Genomic DNA, 20,000 nt, shown 5'->3' on the forward strand with positions numbered 1-20,000 from the left:
GAGAGAGAGAGAGAGAGAGAGAGAGAGGACTTAAAAAATTATGTACATGAAATTACGAGATAAGTGATTTCGATGCCGGAGTAAATAATGATCCAACCAACAAAAAACTACACTCTCTCTCTCTCTCTCTCTCTCTCTCTCTCTCTCTCTCTCTCTCTCTCTCTCTCTCTCTCTCTCTCTTTCACGTGCGTGAGAGAGAGAGAGAGAGAGAGAGAGAGAGAGAGAGAGAGGTGGGGGGAAAGGGCTTAGAAATTATGTAAATGAAATCACTAGATAAGTGATTTCAATACCACATAAAATAATGATCCAGCCAACAAAAAACATTCTCTCTCTCTCTCTCTCTCTCTCTCTCTCTCTCTCTCTCTCTCTTGTTTCACAGAGTTCCATTATTCAACCGCTACAGCAACGCAACGCCATAAACGGCTCAGAGCACATCAAACAAAGCGAGTTGTAGAGAAATACCCTCCGTACCCCGCTGACTTAAACGTAAGAATTACGCAAAAGAATGTGGACGAGGAAATACCCAGATATCTGAGTGATGTTTTGCTTTATTGTAGCCCTTGTTGTTGTTATTGCTTTGTCACTGATGCTAATTGCGTCCTTGATATTGTTGTTTGTCGGCGTAATCGTCAGAAATATTCCCACTGTTTCTTTGATTTTTGGTTTTCTAATATCCTGATTGTTATGATAATGACGTCATTAGCGTTAAGGAAGTTATTCGCATTTTATTATGAATACATTATCGGCCACTGAGCATTTAACAATAATCATTCTTATTTATACATGTTTAGGAACAACGATATGCAAAGTAGGTGTTGTTGAACTTGAATTTTGTGAAAGGCTAAATATTTCAAATAACAAGTGAAAAATGCGTCGAAGTTTCTTCGAAAAACCCCTGGGATATCACCAGAAGACGTGGGAGAACCAGAACTACATAGATGAGAAGTAAGACGCGAGAGTCTGGAGGTGAGTGGAGATTTGTGGAAGTGAAAGCACATGCAAGACACGAGTGGTGGAATTTCACAAAGGTGTTTGAGGCGACGGTGATGAATACGAGCATTGTATGCTACCGAAATTATTAATTTCTTTGTTTACGCTGACCGTACTCAGTCTTTTAGTAACGGTACCCTGTAAAAATTCTACCCGTTTTTAAGTGCATACATACATACATACATACATACATACATACATACATACATACATACATACATACATACATACATACATACATACATACATGTATTTGTGTGTGAATGTGTGTGTGGAAGTATGCTTGTAAAATGCTAATTCTCAAACTTGCGTGATACAATCATACATAAACTGGTTTTTCAAGATCCTGTGGTTTCCAATCCATAATAAAAAAACGTATCATGTTCAATATTAAAAAAAAATGAATCAGATACCTCCCTGATTGCTTCTGATAAGACATGAGTAATATTGAAAAAAAAAATGAGAGTATAATTTGAAGCAGAGCAAGCAAAGAAGCATTACAAAGCGCTTCTCCAAGAACTGATGATATCATGATAGACCGTAACTTAGACTCCTATGATTCATTATTATCCAGGGTTCTATCAAGACCATTTGCTGAGTTTAAAGACTGCTCTGGGCATGAGGTGGTAACTTATCAGAAAACCCAGGATTCAGATTACGACAGATCTTGGCAGACCAGTATAAGCGGCACTGATTTACATAAGCACCAGGAGTGAGCACAAATTGAGTAAATGAATAAATACAGTAGTTTCCTTTTGATCCTTCTTGCGAAAGTCTTCCAGGAAACTTCTGCAAGTTCTGACGTTTCGTTCCAGCTAGCAGACTGAGCCGTTACTTGGCAATACTCTCTCTCTCTCTCTCTCTCTCTCTCTCTCTCTCTCTCTCTCTCTCTCTCTCTATATATATATATATATATATATATATATATATATATATATATATATATATATATATATATATATATATATATATATACATACATACAGTATATATATACATATGTGTGTGTATGCATCTATGTATATAAATATATATACATAAATATATTTATAGATATATGTATATATCTACACATCTGTGTGTGTGTGCGCGTGTTTCTGTGTGTTAAAACTTCTAGGTAATTCGGATAATCTGTTTTCTATTACGAGAAAATTACTATTAATATAACAAATATATAATGCACTTACCTGCTCAATTACTCGGTGATTTGCTTTCGTGATTCGTGATACAAGAAATTTACTGAAATATGCTTCCGTGTGCAAGGTTCTGCAAGCAGATGTATAATGCTTGTCATTTATACACTATACACTATTAGTATAATGTCAATACGGTATAATAGATTAGGATAGCTGTTGACTGTATAAGAAAAAATGGTGTGTATGTGTTTATTGCCCGCCATAGGAATGTACATCAAAATAATCCCAAAATACATCAAGATCGGTTACAGAATAACAAATTTATCCCGAATTCTGATAACTGAGTACTGGTTAAATTTTGCTTAGATCTTATTGCCAATTCATTCGCGTTCATTATAGCTGTTTTGGTGTCATTTGGTAGCCTGCATTATCTTGCTTGCCTGAGTTGTCAGCTCGATGTTTTTCGGTTGATTTGTCATTTAGAAAATTGATTCAGATTTATATTCTGACTTAGATTCCTTATGAACAATTCATCTTGCTGCACTTATCATCGTAAAAATCATGCATTGCATGCTACTGGCATCCGTCGAGCGTTCTTGCTCGAAATGAATGATTCCCAGTTAGTTTACTCTTGTATTCTCTAGAGGATGAATCGGGCAAAAATTGTTAAACATAAATGACCTAAGGTAAATATAAAAAAAAGAATATTATCAAAATAATAAAGACAAAATATAAACAAAATTAATATGTAAAAAGTACTGCAATAGTCCATGCTTTTCAAAGTAATATAGCAACTTCTTGCAAACAGACGTTTAAGAGAAACAAAAGATCAAACCAAAATACCTTTGAGAATATACTCAAGGTTCGGGATATGATCATATTAGTTTATTTTCAGAGTTCCACTGAACAACTTCGATTAGGAGACTCGAGTTCCAGGAATTAGGTTGAGGAATATCAGCGAGCATGTGGTTCAGTTTACCCTCTCTCACCTATACTTGGGTATTGGTGGAACCCACCCATACCTGGGTATAGGTGGGACCCTCCTATACCTGGGTACTTACGAGACCCACCTCTACCAGGGCATCAGAAGGACCTCACTTACTCCAGAGTATAGGGATGACCTCACTCCCTCAGAATGTGGACTCTCTCTCTCTCTCTCTCTCTCTCTCTCTCTCTCTCTCTCTCTCTCTCTCTCTCACACACACACACTAACACATACACACACTGTAATAGACCAGGGTTCGATCTCCGACCCGGAGTAGAAATGAGGTGGCATGGGCGCTTCAGAAAAATCCAGTTACCTTCTGTTGATCTAAGCAGTAATTCAATACCGGGTTTTGGTTGACTGTCGTGGGTCGCAGCTTGATTACAGAGCGAGAGAGAGAGAGAGAGAACAACCTTCAAAACAAGAGGACCTAGACGAGATAATCCTCACTCCACCTTTTGGGAAGGATGAACCTTTTTCCTCTCATATTTCATTCTGTAACTTTTTTGTCTGTATTTTGCAAATTTTTAAAGTTGACAATTTTGCAAATTTTTAATAGGATATTTCCAGTAGGCTAAAGGTCTGTTTATATTATTATTATATATATATATATATATATATATATATATATATATATATATATATATATATATATATATATATGTGTGTGTGTGTGTGTGTGTGTGTGTGTGTGCGCATATATATATATATGCATATATTTGTCATTCAGTCTTTGATTATTGTATATTTTACATATACCCACCTTTCTAAAATGATTGACATATATCATTAAACTCGAGTTTATTTTCGGATCTCCTCTTATTTTTCAATCTTCTTGTCAAATATATTTTCAGAGGTAGTTATTTATTTACTTATTTTTGTATTTTTTACAAGGAAATACAAACAGCACATTTAAGAATTTTGTTTATTTTTTGTTTCATTGATTTGAAACCTTGTCAACAAAGGTCAACAAAAGAAGTCACTTTTACTTATTTTTTGTTTCATTGTTTGGAAACCTTGTTAACAAAAGTCAACAAAAGAAGTCAAGTGGTTTATCCCTTGTAAGAAGTTCTTGTGCAGCAGTAGTAATTCTTCTGGACTGAGCTGCGGCACCAGTTGGCACATCCCCCGAATCCTTTTCCAGGGTAAGAGGTCTGGAATGGGAATCCTGGAACGATGTCTGGGTAGTGGGCTGGGTCGTAGTCAGTGCTGACTCCTCCACCTACTGCACCTACACCTGCGCCAACACCTCCAGCTCCTCCAACACCTCCAGCTCCCCCAACACCTCCAGCTCCTCCAAGATGTCCTGCTCCAGCACCTGCTCCTCCAACACCACCAGCTCCTCCAAGATGGCCTGCTCCAACTCCTGCTCCTCCAACACCACCAGCTCCTCCAAGATGGCCTGCTCCAACACCTGCTCCTCCAACACCACCAGCTCCTCCAAGATGGCCTGCTCCAACACCAGCTCCTCCAACACCACCAGCTCCTCCAACACCACCAGCTCCTCCAAGATGGCCTGCTCCAACACCAGCTCCTCCAACAGCTCCGGCTCCTAGATGGTCAACTCCTCCTCCGACACCTGCACCTCCAAGAGAACCAGCTCCTCCAAGATGGCCTGCTCCAGCACCAGCTCCTCCAACACCTCCAGCTCCTCCAAGATGGCCTGCTCCAACACCAGCTCCTCCAACACCTCCAGCTCCTCCAAGATGGCCTGCTCCAACACCTGCTCCTCCAACACCTCCAGCTCCTAGATGGTCAGCTCCTCCTCCGACACCTGCACCTCCAAGAGAACCAGCGCCTCCAGCTACACCTGCTCCTGCGCCGCCAGCATAATCTGCACCTCCCACCCCTCCTGCAGCACCATGAGCTCCAGCTCCAGCTCCACCAGCTAAACCTGCTCCACCAGCTACACCTGCTCCACCAGCTAAACCTGCTCCACCAGCGTGAGCACCTGCGCCTCCCAAGTGGCCAGCACCTCCTACACCACCTGCGGCGCCATGAGCTCCAGCTCCAACTCCACCAGCTAAACCTGCTCCACCAGCTACACCTGCTCCACCAGCGTGAGCACCTGCGCCTCCCAAGTGGCCAGCACCTCCTGCACCACCTGCGGCGCCATGAGCTCCAACTCCCCCACCAGCACCTGTGGTGTGGAGGTGGCCAGCTCCCCCGGCAGAACCTGCCCCTCCTGCTAGGCCGGCTCCTCCTCCTACTCCTCCTCCTCCGGGGGCACCACCGCTTCCGAGGACAAGGGAGGCGCCTCCTGATCCAGATCCCTTGGCTGGGGCTTGGTAGAGGGACGACGGGCGTCCCGGGAGGGCTAGTGCCACTGAAGACAGGGTCAGTGCCACAACAAAAGCCGTTTTGCCAAACATCCTGGAGAGGGAACGATTTTATTAAGTGTCTGTATTGAAATACAATGGAATCACTGCAATAGTCCACTTCGAGAGCGAGGAACTTATGATAAGTGTATTTATTAAGTGTCTCTATTGATATACAATACAATCGTTACAATGGTCCACTTCAAAGGCTAGAAACTTATGATAAGTTTAATGGGTTTAAATTTACTTATCAAATGGATATTCAATATTTGATGGTTTGGGGGACTTCAGGTTGTTATTTATTTCTCTTGACTTTTACAGGTACAAAAGGGTAGCTGATGAGCAACAGTTATTAATAGGTATGTTATTCCGTGATGTAAGCTGTCAGGATAGATAGATAGACAGATAGACAGAGAGAGAGAAACATCACAAACAGATAGATATATGGATAGATAGATTAATATTTTCAAGATGGAAAGAACCACAAGTAAATAATAACAGTACTTGAGAGAGAGACAGAGACACAGATAAAGAATTTGATAGATATCAGGTTTTCGAAGCTCTTCTCCTCACCTTATTGCCTAAGCGTGCAGCAAAGTCTGCTTGAGGGAGAACTTTTGCCCATTATATATAGGAAACCGCATCCTGCTTGAAGCGTCGAGGAATGCCTTGACGTTGCCAGATTTTCCTGGTACAAAATGAGCAAGCCAACACCTTTTGAAAACCGTCAAAACTATATTATAAGTTCAAAACCGTCTCTAATCCACGATCCCATTAGCTCCAAGCGAGTTTTTGCAGTACTTTCCATTGATTTGGCGTCGATACTGATACGCACGAGTCACGGAAGAATGGGAAACGCTGGTCACTCTGATCTATGATGACGTCCCTTTTCGCGAAGTTCGGAGAAAAACGGCGGTTGGGAAATTCTCACACGGACCTGAAGACGCCTGACGAAAATTGCCTCGTTATGCCAAACTAAACCAAATGATTTATGTTTGGGATTTTCCATTTATTTATTCTTTTCACTCCTTTTAGTAAGTTTGGCCAAATGTTCAAGGATATTATACAAAATCAAATCTGGCTGGAAATCCAGAAATGCTGTATTTAAACCTATATTTTGGGGATCTTATTTCTCATTTTATATTGTGGTTGGTTTAGCTTCAGAAGGCCTTATGCCAGGACGAACATTGCCCAAAGGTAGGCCGTAAGTGTGGTTAGGTTTTAACGGTTATAAGAGGCCTGTGTGGTGTGGACCTTTCGACTCTTCTAACCAACCAAGAAATATGTTCGGCTATTTTTAGGCTCGACTTCTGGTTGCCACTGCTAAATGTAGTTACTGTTAAATTGACAGCCAATATGTTACTTCTTGTTAATATTCTCTCTCTCTCTCTCTCTCTCTCTCTCTCTCTCTCTCTCTCTCTCTCTCTCTCTCTCTCTCTCTCTCTGGCTATAACAAGCGGGAGCCCAGTAAGTGAATGATCCAATTATAGTAAAATTGGATTTCATACATTTCCCACCCATTTTTTTATATATGGTTTGAAATTCGATTAATATGATTAATAAGATTATTCATAATCATAATTTATTATAAGTGAATATCAATATTATTCAAAACTATAAACATGAAATGACCCAAAATTCCCAATAAACTTCCACATTGAAATACTATTAAGTGAAATCGCCATGTTTCAAAGAAGAAAGAGATTAATAGACATGTCACATAAAGGAGGATAAATTATGAGAATGATTAAATCTTCACGCTTATATAAGACCATGGCTGCTGGAAGAAAGACCTGGATTCCTACTTATCCCTTTAATCCGTGTTTCGAAATAAATGGACCTTTTGAAACAGCTACTGCATAAAAATTTAGAAATAGTCTCAAGAAGGTTTTCCTAACAAGAGACGATATTTATATTTCTAATTTAGTGGTGTCTCTCTTTTTAGTAGTTTTGATAATATCATCATTATCATAATTAATGAATTATTATTAAGTTAATTGCCGATGATAATGGCGATGGTAATAATGAGGATGGTATCAGTATCATCTTGACTCAAGCGACAGAAGCTGTCGAACTGTTATTCAATTCGTTTCCGGTCAAGTGCATAAATGTTCCCAGGTAAGTGAATTCCCAAACAATAGTAGATTCCAGCTACCTGTAAATACTGAGACAACTATGCATTCTCGTCCTACGCTTACACGCTCTGAGGAGAGAGAATGGGAATTCTAGAACTGGGAATTGTTACAAAGAAGCAAAACCAGTTATCCGTGTAAAGAAATAGAAAATTATATTACGGCCTCGAAATACCTGTCCTTGTACTGCGTGTTTCCCAAACCGGGTCAGAGGTCGCGTAGATGCCGCGGATTCGCCCAAGCCCTTCTTGGAAGACATCAGGATTGAAGGCTGTGGAAAGATGTCGTGTTTTTATAGGTCAATTATTTTTTTTTATGGTCATATCTGCACTTTGACGTTATGTAAGTAATGTTGATATACTAATTTATCAATTAATCAGCCCGCTAAACAATACGAATAGAGAAGACGGATGGAATCTAGAAAGAAAAGAACATAAATACTTGAGATACGAATGATAACAATTGTATAGCCAAAGAATGACATTATTAAACCATAAATGAATTGCATTCGTGAATTAAAATCCATTATTAAAGATTTTCCGGACGTAATCATTCTATGACACCTGATATCAAGAAGACCTAATTATTACAATTACTCGATGATTTAAAGTTTTTCCTTAATCGAAGCAAGTCTGAAATATGTATTTATCCGCGATAAGGAACTATCGGTCATATTTTCACCAAATTAGTTGGTATCTGGTGTCTGTGGATATTTATGATAATTTTGATAGGATAGTTTACATAATCGTGTCTGTGACGTATCCCGGATAAGAGAGAGGGGGTGGGGGTGAGGGGGTTTTGACAAAATGGCTGACACCATGACTTCCAAAACGTCAAAATAAGTCACGGGAACTTGCAACAAGCCTTAGCTGTCTTGCACGAGCGGTAATACCCTAATTAGTCAAGTGAAGAGAGATACGAACGCCAATAAAGACTAGTAGTAAATTGGTTTCCTGTATAACAAGTAAAAAATGCGCCAAAGTTTCTTCAGCGCAATCGAGTTTTCTGTACAGCCGCTATAGCGTATACTCAAGGCCACCGAAAATCGATCTATTTTTCGTTGGTCTCGATATGATGCTCTATGAGCCGCGGCCCGTGAAACTTGAACCACTGCCTGGTGGTGGCCTATCCTACATCGTTGCCAGAAGCACGATTATGGCTAAATTTAACGTTAAATAAAATAAAAACTACTGAAGCTAGAGGGTTGAAATTTGGTACGTTTGATGATTGGAGGGTGGATGATCAACATACCAAATTGCAACCCTTTAGCCTCAATAGCTTTCAAGATCTGAGGGCGGACAGAAAAAATGCGGACAGAATAAAGTGCAGACAGAATAAAGTGCAGACTGACAAACAAAGCCGGCACAATAATTTCATTTTTACAGAAAACTAAAAACAAAGGTTTTTAGAACTAAATCACCTTCTTGAAGTAATATAAGTATACCTCTCTCCTTCCGGGAAAGATGGCCTCCCAGAATAGCCACAGTTTTTACTGGAATATGGTCAGAAATACTACTCATTTCATTATCTGGGGTAGATAAATTAGGCGTTATGCCAGCACGTGTCTTTCTCCAGGGCAGTGCTTAAATTGGGAAGGTGTTGAAAGGGTCAAGAGGCCTGATGTTGACCTGCGGTTTCTGACCAACCAGCAGAGATTATCATATTGGAATTACTGTAGATTTAAAAATGTACATATACGATGTTTTTGGCTGTTTCATTGTACAATGTTATCTTTTTTCCAGCTGTTTCATTGTACAATGTTATCTTTTTCCAGCTGTTTCATTGTACAATGTTTTTTCCAGCTGTTTCATTGTACAATGTTATCTTTTTCCCAGTTCTTTCATTGTATCACGTTGTCATCTTCCCTACGGTTTCATTGTATAATGTTATAATTTTTCCAGCTGCTTCATTCTGTAATGTCATTATCCTGTGGTTTCATTGCATAACGTCGTCATTTTCCGCAGTTGTATCATTGTACAATACGGCCATTGTTTTCGGTGATCTTCGCTGTATAGTCATTGTAATTAGTTGCTTCCTTTAAATGATAGGTTCATTGTAGCCAGTTGTTTCGTCATATAATATGCTCATCATTTCTGCGTATTTCCTTCAATATAACCAGTTGCCGCTTGCGCCCGGCAGCTACGGTTTGTTGCAAGACTGTAGCATCTTCGAGACAGCTTCATATAGATTCTGAAGTTACATTCAGGCGTCAACTTTCTCAGCGGATTTGAACTACAGAAAATGTCATTATAATGTATGACAAATAATTATTGCAATCGTATTTGTCATAAATGATAAACAAGATTGTATCTATCATATATGACATTTTTTGTATTTGTCATATATGACAAACAATATACATAAAAGACACCTGCAAATATAATGGATTTTTAAGCAATAGATTTAGCAATTTTAATTACAAAGGTATCTCAAAGGCAGTTTACAACACGATAAATGCCTTTACAATCTTGTATGACAAATACTTGCAATTTCTTTATCATATATAACAAATATAATAAAAAAAGACACCTTGCAATTTATTTATCAGTCAGTGAATTAGTAAGTGAGTCAGTCAGTGAATTAGTCAGTGAGTCAGTCAGCGAGGTATTCAGTGAGTCAGTCAGTGAGTGAGTCAGTCAGTGAATTAGTCAGTGAGTCAGTCAGTGAATTAGTCAATGAGTCAGTCAGTGAGGTATTCAGTAAGTCAGTCTGTGAATTAGTTTGTAAGTCAGTCAGTGAATGAGTCAGTGAGTCAGTCAGTGTATTAGTAATTGAGTCAGTCAGTGAATTAGTCATTGAGTCAGTCAGTGAATTAGTCAGTGAGTCAGTCAGTGAATTAGTCAGTGAGTCAGTCAGTGAATTAGTCAGTGAGTCAGCCAGTGAATTGGTCAATGAGTCAGTCAGTGAATTAGCCATTGAGTCAGTCAGTGAATGAGTCAATGAGTCAGTCAGTGAGTCAGTCAGTCAGTGAGGTACTCAGTGAGTCAATCAATTAGTTATTAGTCCTGACCTCCGATTCGCATGGCGCAATAACTAAAGAGAAATAAATATTCCGAAAGAGTTTTTTCAAACATGTTTTATTCCTATTTTTTTCATTTCACGCTTTATTAGACCCTAGATTTCGTCTCTCTCTCTCTCTCTCTCTCTCTCTCTCTCTCTCTCTCTCTCTAGAATATGATAAGACTCTGCAATCGGCAATATTTGCAGCCCCGGTCTATTCAAATAAAGAAAGATTGAAAGATTGGCAATTATATTTATCACAACTTTAATACGTTGTAAGAGATTACACAAAACAAAAAAAAGTTAGTAATGACGATATATATATATATATATATATATATATATATATATATATATATATATATATATATATATATATATATGTATATATATAGTCAATATATTACAAGTGAATTCTTCTATTTTCCATCTCTACCGATTACCTGAATTCATCTCTTATTTGTTTTTATTTTTGAGAATGTGTAAATATTCTTGTCCATTGTCTCCAATGATAGACGATAAATAATAATAAAAAAAAGAAGTAAACAGGGGAAATACTTCAAACCCACGACAAAAACAAAACAAAATAGATATATTAACAAACTGAGAACTACAAGGGCAATAAAACAAAAGAATTCATGTTCATGACTGACATGATGGAGCAATTTCCGTGGTCCTTCTTCTTGTCTGAGAAGTTACAATCGTCTGATTCCTTGAACGGCTCTCGTGACACTTTGCTGTTGATATTTTCACTGTTAGATTGAAATGAATTAGTCAGAGAGAGAGAGAGAGAGAGAGAGAGAGAGAGAGAGAGAGAGACATAAGGTTGGATTATAATAATTTATCTTTCATTATAAAGGGAGATCAATTGGTGATGGAAATGGATAATTAAGTCGATCAGTCCTTAGTAATGTTGCTGTTAAGTTTTATGATACTCTATTGTAAAGAGAGAGAGAGAGAGAGAGAGAGAGAGAGAGAGAGAGAATCAAGCCACGTAAGGATGGATTACATTAACTGATTTTGCATTATAAAGGAAGATCAGTTAGTGATGGAAACAAATAATTAAGTGGATCAATCCTTAGCAATTTTGATGTTAAGTTTTATGATACTCTTTTGTAAAGAGAGAGAGAGAGAGAGAGAGAGAGAGAGAGAGAGAGAGAGAGAGAGATGCTCGTTCCTACCAGTCAACGCAGTTCCTGAACCCATTACGCCACCTCACTGTTGCTCAATGAATCTGGGAAAAATCTGTATGATTGGCAACTCTGAACTTGCTCGAGTAGTGTAACCTGTAGTTTCCCTTCCTGAACCTGTAATGAATGGAAGTCAAGGTGTTGATTAATTTTGCCAACAGGTACGTGTACAAGGAACTCATTAGACCTACCTGGTGGATGATCTAGATGGGTTAATTGATTTGGAATAGATCTTCGGATAATATCCACAACAGTATCTGATTCAAATTCATGTTTTTGGGGTGATTGATGATATTAGACTTCAGAATTTTTCTTTAGCATAGACAAAAACTGTTTAAGTATTTAGACGTCAGTGCCATTAATCCTATGAGAAGGATTTGTTGTTTGAACAAATAAATACCTGAGTTCTCTAAGATATGCAGTCCGCGAGAGAGAGAGAGAGAGAGAGAGAGAGAGAGAGAGAGATTGCAGTGAAATAAGCATTTCCGTACAGCAAACAGAAATTCCGAAAATAAGAAAACATGAAGTAGGAAAATGCAAAGGAGAGGACAGAAGCACAGTTAAAAATAGGGGTGCGATTCTCCTGAAGATTTCCAAAGGTCATGCAGAGATTCGCTTAATACTTACTCAACCTCTTTCCAGGAACGATCTGAGAGAGAAGATTCACCCCTCATCTTTCTCTAAAAGCAACTGTAACTTACCTTTGTGTCCAAAAAGCCACAAGCCAAATTCTGAAAACCAGTTACGAGCGAGAACGTAGTTTATGGTGCGATTGTTTCAAAAGACGAGGACCGGAACGCTTTTGACAGTGTCGTAACTTGCTTTCTGGGGAAACGTTTTAACACGATGACGAAGCCGCTGACGGGTGTCAGGTCGCTCTGTGACGTCAGGAAGATGAATGAGTTTTTTTTTGTCAAGGGAAACGAGGTTTGTGTATATAAGAAGGACTGTCTACATCTTCATTCATTCACTGCTTAACACCAGAGAGTAAAAGGTAAGGTATTGAGAAAATCTTCTCTGTAGCTTCTTTCACCCGATTTAGTCACATTTTCAGTTCAAGTTGAATGTTATTTACATTACATTCTTCTTCTTCTTCTTCTTCTCACTTAATCCCTGGTCAGAGTCGCTGTTTTTAATAGCATCCTCCAGCTGTTTTCAATCTTACCTGGTTAACTTCGTAATTAGTTTTGGCAGATAATTTACAGCTGGATGCCCTTTCCTCACTCTAACACTTCCTATATGTCCGAAATTGGCACCGGCATTGAGTGTGTGTGGCTTGCCACCTCACTGGCTAGGCTAATTAACACTGTTTTTTATTCATTTTTTAAAAATTTAGCGTTTTTATCAAAATTCAGGTCCTTCCAATTGCCATTTGAATGTTTATATCTTAATTAAAATACTTTATGGCCCAAATGAGTATTGCGGCCGTTTAATCATTTGTAAGCTATAATTTGGGTTCGGTTTCAAATATTCTACCTCTATTAAAAACTTCTTTTATGTTTACCTTTAAACTCATTTTCATTAAAGCTATTCTGTTGCCCACTACACATAACTCCATCTTGCGTGAGACTAAAACTAAATAAATGAGTTGATTAGAACTCCTAATTAATCTTAATCTTTCCCAGATGACTGGGAAGGCGATTGTGCACTGTTGTGCCTGCTCTTGGGATCCCTGGCCTGGCCTCTCCCTATGGACGCAACAGGAACCCAGGAGTCAAAGGCGGAGCCCCCGTCAGGAAAGACGACAAAACTGGAGGCTCAGGTGCAGCTGGAGGACCTGCTCTTGAAGGAGCAGCTGCCCCTGGAGTAACAGGAACACCTGGGGGAGCTGGTCCTATTGGAGGGGCAGGTACCATTGGAGGGTCTAGTCATGCCGTCAGCTCAGGTGCTGTAGGAGGTAGTGGTGTGGTTAGTGGAGGCAGCCATGATGCCAGTACAGGTGTGGTTGGAGCCACAGGTGTTGTTGGAGCTACAGGTGTAAGCACAGGTGTTGTTGGAGGTAGTGGTGTGGCTAGTGGAGCCGGTTATGACTCAAGCACAGGTGTTACTGGAGGATCTAGCCATGGAGTTAGCACAGGTGCTGTAGGTGGTACAGGTGTGGTTAGTGGAGGCAGTCATGATGTCAGTACAGGTGTGGTTGGAGCCACAGGTGTAGTAAGCACAGGTGTTGTTGGAGGTGTGGCTACTGGAGTTGGTCATGATGCTAGTACAGGTGTTGCTGGAGGTTCTAGTCATGGTGTAAGCACAGGTGTGCACGGAGCTACAGGTGTTGTAAGCACAGGTGTTGTTGGAGGTGTGGCTACTGGAGTTGGTCATGATGCTAGTACAGGTGTTGCTGGAGGTTCTAGTCATGGTGTAACCACAGGTGTTGTAGGAGGTAGTGGTGTAGTTAGTGGAGCTAGTCATGGTGTGAGTACAGGTGTGACTGGAGCTACAGGTGTTGTTGGAGATGCAGGTCATGCTGCAGGCACAGGTGTTGTTGGAGGAGTTGATAAAGTTGGAGGTGCAGCTGTTGGTGGAACAGGATATTCAAGCAGCTCCAGTGCTGTTGGAGGAACTGGAAGCAGTGGTCACCTGGGAGGTTTAGATCTTGTTGGAGGAACAGATGCAGTTGTTGGTACTAGTGTGGGAGCTGGTGTTGGAGGAGGAGCAGGTCACCTTCACTCTGCAAGTGGAGACGTGCTTGTAGGTACAGGAGGAGCTGCTGGTGGAGCAAGTTCTGTTGGAGTAGCTGGAGGAGCAAGTTCTGTTGGAGTTGGAGCCACTGGAGGAGCAAGCTCTGTTGGAGTAGCTGGTGGAGCAAGCTCTGTTGGAGTTGGAGCCACTGGAGGAGCAATATCTGTTGGAGTAACTGGTGGAGCAAGCTCTGCTGGAGTTGGAGCCACCGAGATACAATTCCCCAGTGGGAGCACAGCTGACTACGACCCAGCCCACTACCCAGACATCGTTCCAGGATTCCCCTTCCAGACCTCTAAGCCTGGAAAAGGATTTGGAGGCTGTGCCAACTGGTGCCGCAGCTCAGCCAAGAAAAACTACTACTGTTGCAACAGAGTTGGGTACAAAGGCTGAACAGTTTTTAACATTTCCGTAACTTAACTTTTATTTGGTTCTTGACCTATAAAGGTTGCAGTCGAAATGTATTTAAGTTTTGATATGAATGTTATTACCTTTGTATAAATGTTATTCTTCGTTCCTTACCTGCATAGGAATTTATTAAAATGTTTGTGTACAAAATAAAACAATTTGATGATAACGTTTGGTTTTACTCGAGAAATATGATGAAATTACCCCAGAATCCATTACAAATTTGTTATAACTCAGTCATCACTCAAAGAATATTATTATGCCCTGTGATATCACTAGAAAAATTATTATAACCCAAAGGTATCAATCTGATAGACCTTGTTACAACCATACATATCAATCAAAATTTTTATAATCTAAGATATCACTCAAAAAAATTTTTAAATCGAATGTCAATAAGATATATTGGTAAACTAAATTCACTCAAAAATTTCGTGCAACTCAACATATCACTGAAAAAAATGATTATAACACGATATGTTATTCATAAATTTCTTAAAACCCAATATATCACTAAAAAAATGATTTATAACACAAATGTCACTCAAAAAATTTCTTATAACCCAAAATTTAGCACAAAAAGTTCATAACTCTAGACATCACTCAAAAAAATTTTATAGTCAAATAATTATAACACCAGATATCACTCAAATATTTCTCACAACCCAAGATATCAATAAAATATGGATATGACCCCAGATATCACTCAAACTTTTCTTACAACCCAAGATATCACTAAAAAATTTTTATAACCCAAGATATAACTGAAGAAAGTATTATAGCCACAAATATCACCCAAATAAAAATCTCAAGACGAAATGTAGGTGGGATCTTTTGATTCTCACTAGAATTACTATAATCAGATATGAAAATGGCAGTAAGATTTCTTCGGAAGTGTTTATTATTATTCCAAGATTTGAATGAATTAATGAAGATAGGACGTTATAGAAGCGCTCTTGGAGTGGGCATTCAATCAGCCTATTTGCTAAATGGGTACACTTTTGTATATCCATAATGACTGTTTTCATTTATGTTCATTTGTATGCCAAAGTGTATGTATACAACTTCACGTATTAGTCTGAAATATCTGTATAAATACTCTACATTACACTGCCATCAGAATATGTAGTTATCTATTTAGCTATCTATTTATCTATCTGTCTGTCTATATATGTATATATATATATATTTACATATATATATATATATATATATATATATATATATATATATATATATGTAAATATATATATATATATATATATATATATATATATATATATATGTAAATATATATATAAATATATATATATATATATATATATATATATATATAGAGAGAGAGAGAGAGAGAGAGAGAGAGAGAGAGAGAGAGAGAGATGTTTATATTGTCCCATTTATTTTAGATATTAGATAGGCAACAAAATAACAAATAAAGCCAGCAAGATTCATCACAATGAATTTTAATGAGATTATTATTAAAGCCGCTGCAGTAGAACGGATTTAGACCGGGTTTTAGCTGGTGGAGGGTGGGTGTGGAGAGGGGGCGGTTGCGGGAGGATGTGGGTCAGGAAGGATCCCAGAAATCGTGGCCAAAAAAAATTCATCTTCACCAAGCGTTAATCTAATCTAGTTTCACCAATTATTGCCAAAGTTACTGAAGGACTTTTCTTTCAAATTGTCCACAATGGATTTTTTTCAGTATATTGTACATTAATTTTTCTTTCATCTTCATATTCGGTTTCTGGGATGAGGTTGCTAGCCCATGCCCTTCTGTACCTTGGCTGTCACCAACCCGAGGTCACTACCTATCAGGTACATGACGTGCGGCATGCCAAGGCAAGACAGTGGCATCAAGGATTTTTCGGTAAACGGGCCCAAATCGCATCCCCTCCCCATAGGATCGATCTGGGGTTTTATTGATGAGACGATATATATATATATATATATATATATATATATATATATATATATATATATATATATATATATATACATACATATACACGTATATATAGTATATATATGGGCGTGCATTTGTAATAATCACAATGACAACTCCACTTCTCGATTTCCTCACCGATTTTGGATACACTCATGTGTGTGTGTGTGTGTTTGTATATGCAAGGAATGCTCTCCCTTGACTACCATAGTCTTCACTACTTTCTAAGCCATCAATTGAATCTATGCTTCACCCTCATAACACTTATTTCATAGTTTATAACTATTGGTGATAACTGCCAATGTTCTCCAAAGAGTAAGCAAAATTTTTTATCTTTGAAATATCTCATACTCTTATTAATTTTGTTTCTATATATAGATTTTATAACATACATTTTGCTAGAATGATGAATGTGTGCATGTTTTATATATGTGCGTGTAAAAATTGATAGATAGATAGATATATAGATAGATAGAAAGATAGATAGATAGATGGATCGATTATATAGACAGAAGAGATGAAATTTTCATAGTTTCAGGCACAGTATTCAACAAGTCACGCGACTGATGATTTGTCTATTCAAGAGAGAGAGAGAGAGAGAGAGAGATTGCAATGAAATAAGCATTTCCGTAAAGCAAACGGGAAATCAGAAAATAAGAAAACGTGAAGTAAGTAAATGTAAAGGAGAGGACAGAAGCAGTTAAAAATAGAGCTGCGATTCTCACGAAGATTTCCAAAGGTCATGCAGAGATTCGCCTAATACTTACTCAGCCTCTTTCCAGGAACGAACGGCGATAGAGAAAAGATTTATCCCTCATCCTTCTCTAAAAACAACTGCAACTTACTTCTGTGTACAAAAAGCCAAAAGCCAAATTCTAAAAACCAGTTACGAGCGAGAACGTAGTTTATGGTGCGATTGTTTCAAAAGACAAGAACAAGAACGCTTTTGACAGCGTCGTGACACTTTCGGGGAAACGTTCAGCACGATGACGAAGCCGCTGACGGGAGTCAGGTCGCTGTGTGACGTCAGGAAGATGAATGAGTTTTTTTTGTCAAGGGAAACGAGGTTTGTGTATATAAGGACGACTGTCTACATCTTCATTCATTCACTGCTTAACACCAGAGAGTAAAAGGTAAGGTATTGAGAACTTTCTCTTCTATAGCTTCTATCATTAAATTTAGTCACATTTTCAGTTCAAGTTGAATGTAATTTACATTACATTCCCCTTCTTATTCTTCTTCTCAGCTTAATCTCTAGTCAGGGTCGCTGTTTCTAATAGCATCCTCCAGCTGTTTGACATCTTACCTGTCTAACTTCATAATTAGTTTTGGCAAACGTTTCACGGAGGGATTGGTGTCCTTCCTCACTCTGCCCTCCCTAATTTTTGAGAGCTTGGGACCGGCACTGAGTTAGGATAGGTCCCTACCCCAGTGTCTGGGAGTTGATTTACATTGGTTTTGATTCGATTCGTAAAATCTGGCTTTTTTTTCAAAATTTTCTATGTACAAATTGTCACTTCACAGGAGAGGATGAAAATTCTTTTGAAAAATTGAAGAAAAACATGTTATTGCTTTATCTTAACACAATGAATTGGAAATTTTTCTTGATAATATTTTTGCGGTATTTATATATCTTAAAATACAGAATGATCAAAGCATAAATATTTGGGGGTAATTTAATTGTTTTCAAAGCTAAACTGTGGGTTCCATTTCAAATGTTCTACCTCTAAACTTCTTTTATGTTTACCTTTAAATTCATTTTCATTAAAGCTATGCTTCATTATGTTGTCCACTACATAACTCCATGTTGCATAGACTAAGTCTAAATAAAAGGGCTGATTAAAACTCTTAATTAATCTCAATCTTTTCCAGATGACTGGGAAGGCGATTATTGCACTGCTGTGTCTGCTCTTGGGCTCCCTGGCCACAGCCTCTCCCTATGGACGCACCAGGAACCCAGGAGTCAAAGGCGGAGCCCCCGTCAGGAAAGACGACAAAACTGGAGGCTCAGGTGCAGCTGGAGGACCTGCTCTTGAAGGGGCAGTTGCCCCTGGAGTAGCAGGAACACCTGGGGGAGCTGGTCCTATTGGAGGGGCAGGTTCCATTGGAGGGACTAGTCATGCCGTCAGCTCAGGTGCTGTAGGAGGTAGCGTTGTGGTTAGTGGAGGCAGCCATGATGCCAGTACAGGTGCGGTTGGAGCCACAGGTGTTGTTGGAGCTACAGGTGTAAGCACAGGTGTTGTTGGAGGTACTGGTGTGGCTAGTGGAGCCGGCTATGACTCAAGCACAGGTGTTACTGGAGGATCTAGCCATGGAGTTAGCACAGGTGCTGTAGGTGGTACAGGTGTGGTTAGTGGAGGCAGTCATGATGTCAGTACAGGTGTGGTTGGAGCTGCAGGTGTAGTAAGCACAGGTGTTGTTGGAGGTGTGGCTAGTGGAGTTGGTCATGATGCTAGTACAGGTGTTCCTGGAGGTTCTAATCATGGTGTAAGTACAGGTGTGCATGGAGCTACAGGTGTTGTAAGCACAGGTGTTGTTGGAGGTGTAGCTAGTGGAGTTGGTCATGATGCTAGTACAGGTGTTGCTGGAGGTTCTAGTCATGGTGTAAGCACAGGTGTTGTAGGAGGTACTGGTGTAGTTAGTGGAGCTAGTCATGGTGTGAGTACAGGTGTGACTGGAGCTACAGGTGTTGTTGGAGATGCAGGTCATGCTGCAGGCACAGGTGTTGTTGGAGGAGTTGATAAAGTTGGAGGTGCAGCTGTTGGTGGAACAGGATATTCAAGCAGCTCCAGTGCTGTTGGAGGAAGTGGAGGCAGTGGTCACCTGGGAGGTTTAGATCTTATTGGAGGAACAGATGCAGTTGTTGGTACTAGTGTGGGAGCTGGTGTTGGAGGAGGAGCAGGTCACCTTCACTCTGCAAGTGGAGAAGTGCTTGTAGGCACAGGAGCTGCTGGTGGAGCAACTTCTGTTGGAGTTGGAGCCACTGGAGGAGCAAGCTCTGTTGGAGTAGCTGGTGGAGCAAGCTCTGTTGGAGTTGGAGCCACTGCAGGAGCAAGTTCTGTTGGAGTAACTGGTGGAGCAAGCTCTGCTGGAATTGGAGCCACTGACGTACAAGTCTCTGGTGGGAGCACAGCTGATTACGACCCAGCCCACTACCCAGACATCGTTCCAGGATTCCCCTTCCAGACCTCAAAGCCTGGAAAAGGATTCGGAGGCTGCGCCA

At 39.5% G+C, this 20,000-nt stretch overlaps 3 protein-coding genes across 10 annotated transcripts in view; 2 read left to right on the forward strand and 1 right to left on the reverse strand.

Annotated features, from left to right (window-relative positions):
• Positions 1 to 4,022: 4,022 nt before the first annotated feature.
• Positions 4,023 to 6,132, reverse strand: LOC136854918 (uncharacterized). Of its 8 annotated transcripts, none has more exons than XM_067131452.1 (4): positions 6,003 to 6,132; positions 5,159 to 5,484; positions 4,786 to 5,005; positions 4,023 to 4,755 (listed from the first exon to the last, which is right to left on the reverse strand). In XM_067131452.1, the coding sequence occupies exons 2-4, from the start codon at positions 5,481 to 5,483 to the stop codon at positions 4,164 to 4,166; spliced, it is 1,137 nt and encodes a 378-aa protein (XP_066987553.1). In that variant the 5' UTR covers position 5,484; positions 6,003 to 6,132; the 3' UTR covers positions 4,023 to 4,163. The 8 variants fall into 8 exon arrangements, with proteins under 8 accessions (XP_066987553.1, XP_066987552.1, XP_066987549.1 ...); XM_067131451.1 differs by having other exon boundaries at positions 4,786 to 5,041; XM_067131448.1 differs by having other exon boundaries at positions 5,042 to 5,484.
• Positions 6,133 to 13,380: 7,248 nt separating this feature from the next.
• Positions 13,381 to 15,004, forward strand: LOC136854921 (uncharacterized; the record flags this gene model as incomplete). Its single annotated transcript, XM_067131456.1, has 1 exon — positions 13,381 to 15,004. A coding segment is annotated over one exon (1,440 nt), but the record flags the coding sequence as incomplete, so codon positions are not given.
• A 2,830-nt stretch (positions 15,005 to 17,834) lies between these two features.
• Positions 17,835 to 20,000, forward strand: part of LOC136854920 (uncharacterized) — a 2,415-nt gene continuing 249 nt past the window's right edge. Inside the window, exons 1-2 of the mRNA XM_067131455.1 lie at positions 17,835 to 17,910; positions 18,650 to 20,000. The exon at positions 18,650 to 20,000 is cut by the window's right edge and continues 249 nt beyond it. Coding sequence (XP_066987556.1) covers positions 18,650 to 20,000 — 1,351 coding nt within the window. The 5' untranslated portion in view covers positions 17,835 to 17,910. The remainder of the gene's footprint in view (positions 17,911 to 18,649) is intronic.

The sequence above is a fragment of the Macrobrachium rosenbergii genome, chromosome 30, assembly GCF_040412425.1.
Source record: "Macrobrachium rosenbergii isolate ZJJX-2024 chromosome 30, ASM4041242v1, whole genome shotgun sequence".
Taxonomy (NCBI): Eukaryota; Metazoa; Arthropoda; class Malacostraca; order Decapoda; family Palaemonidae; genus Macrobrachium; species Macrobrachium rosenbergii.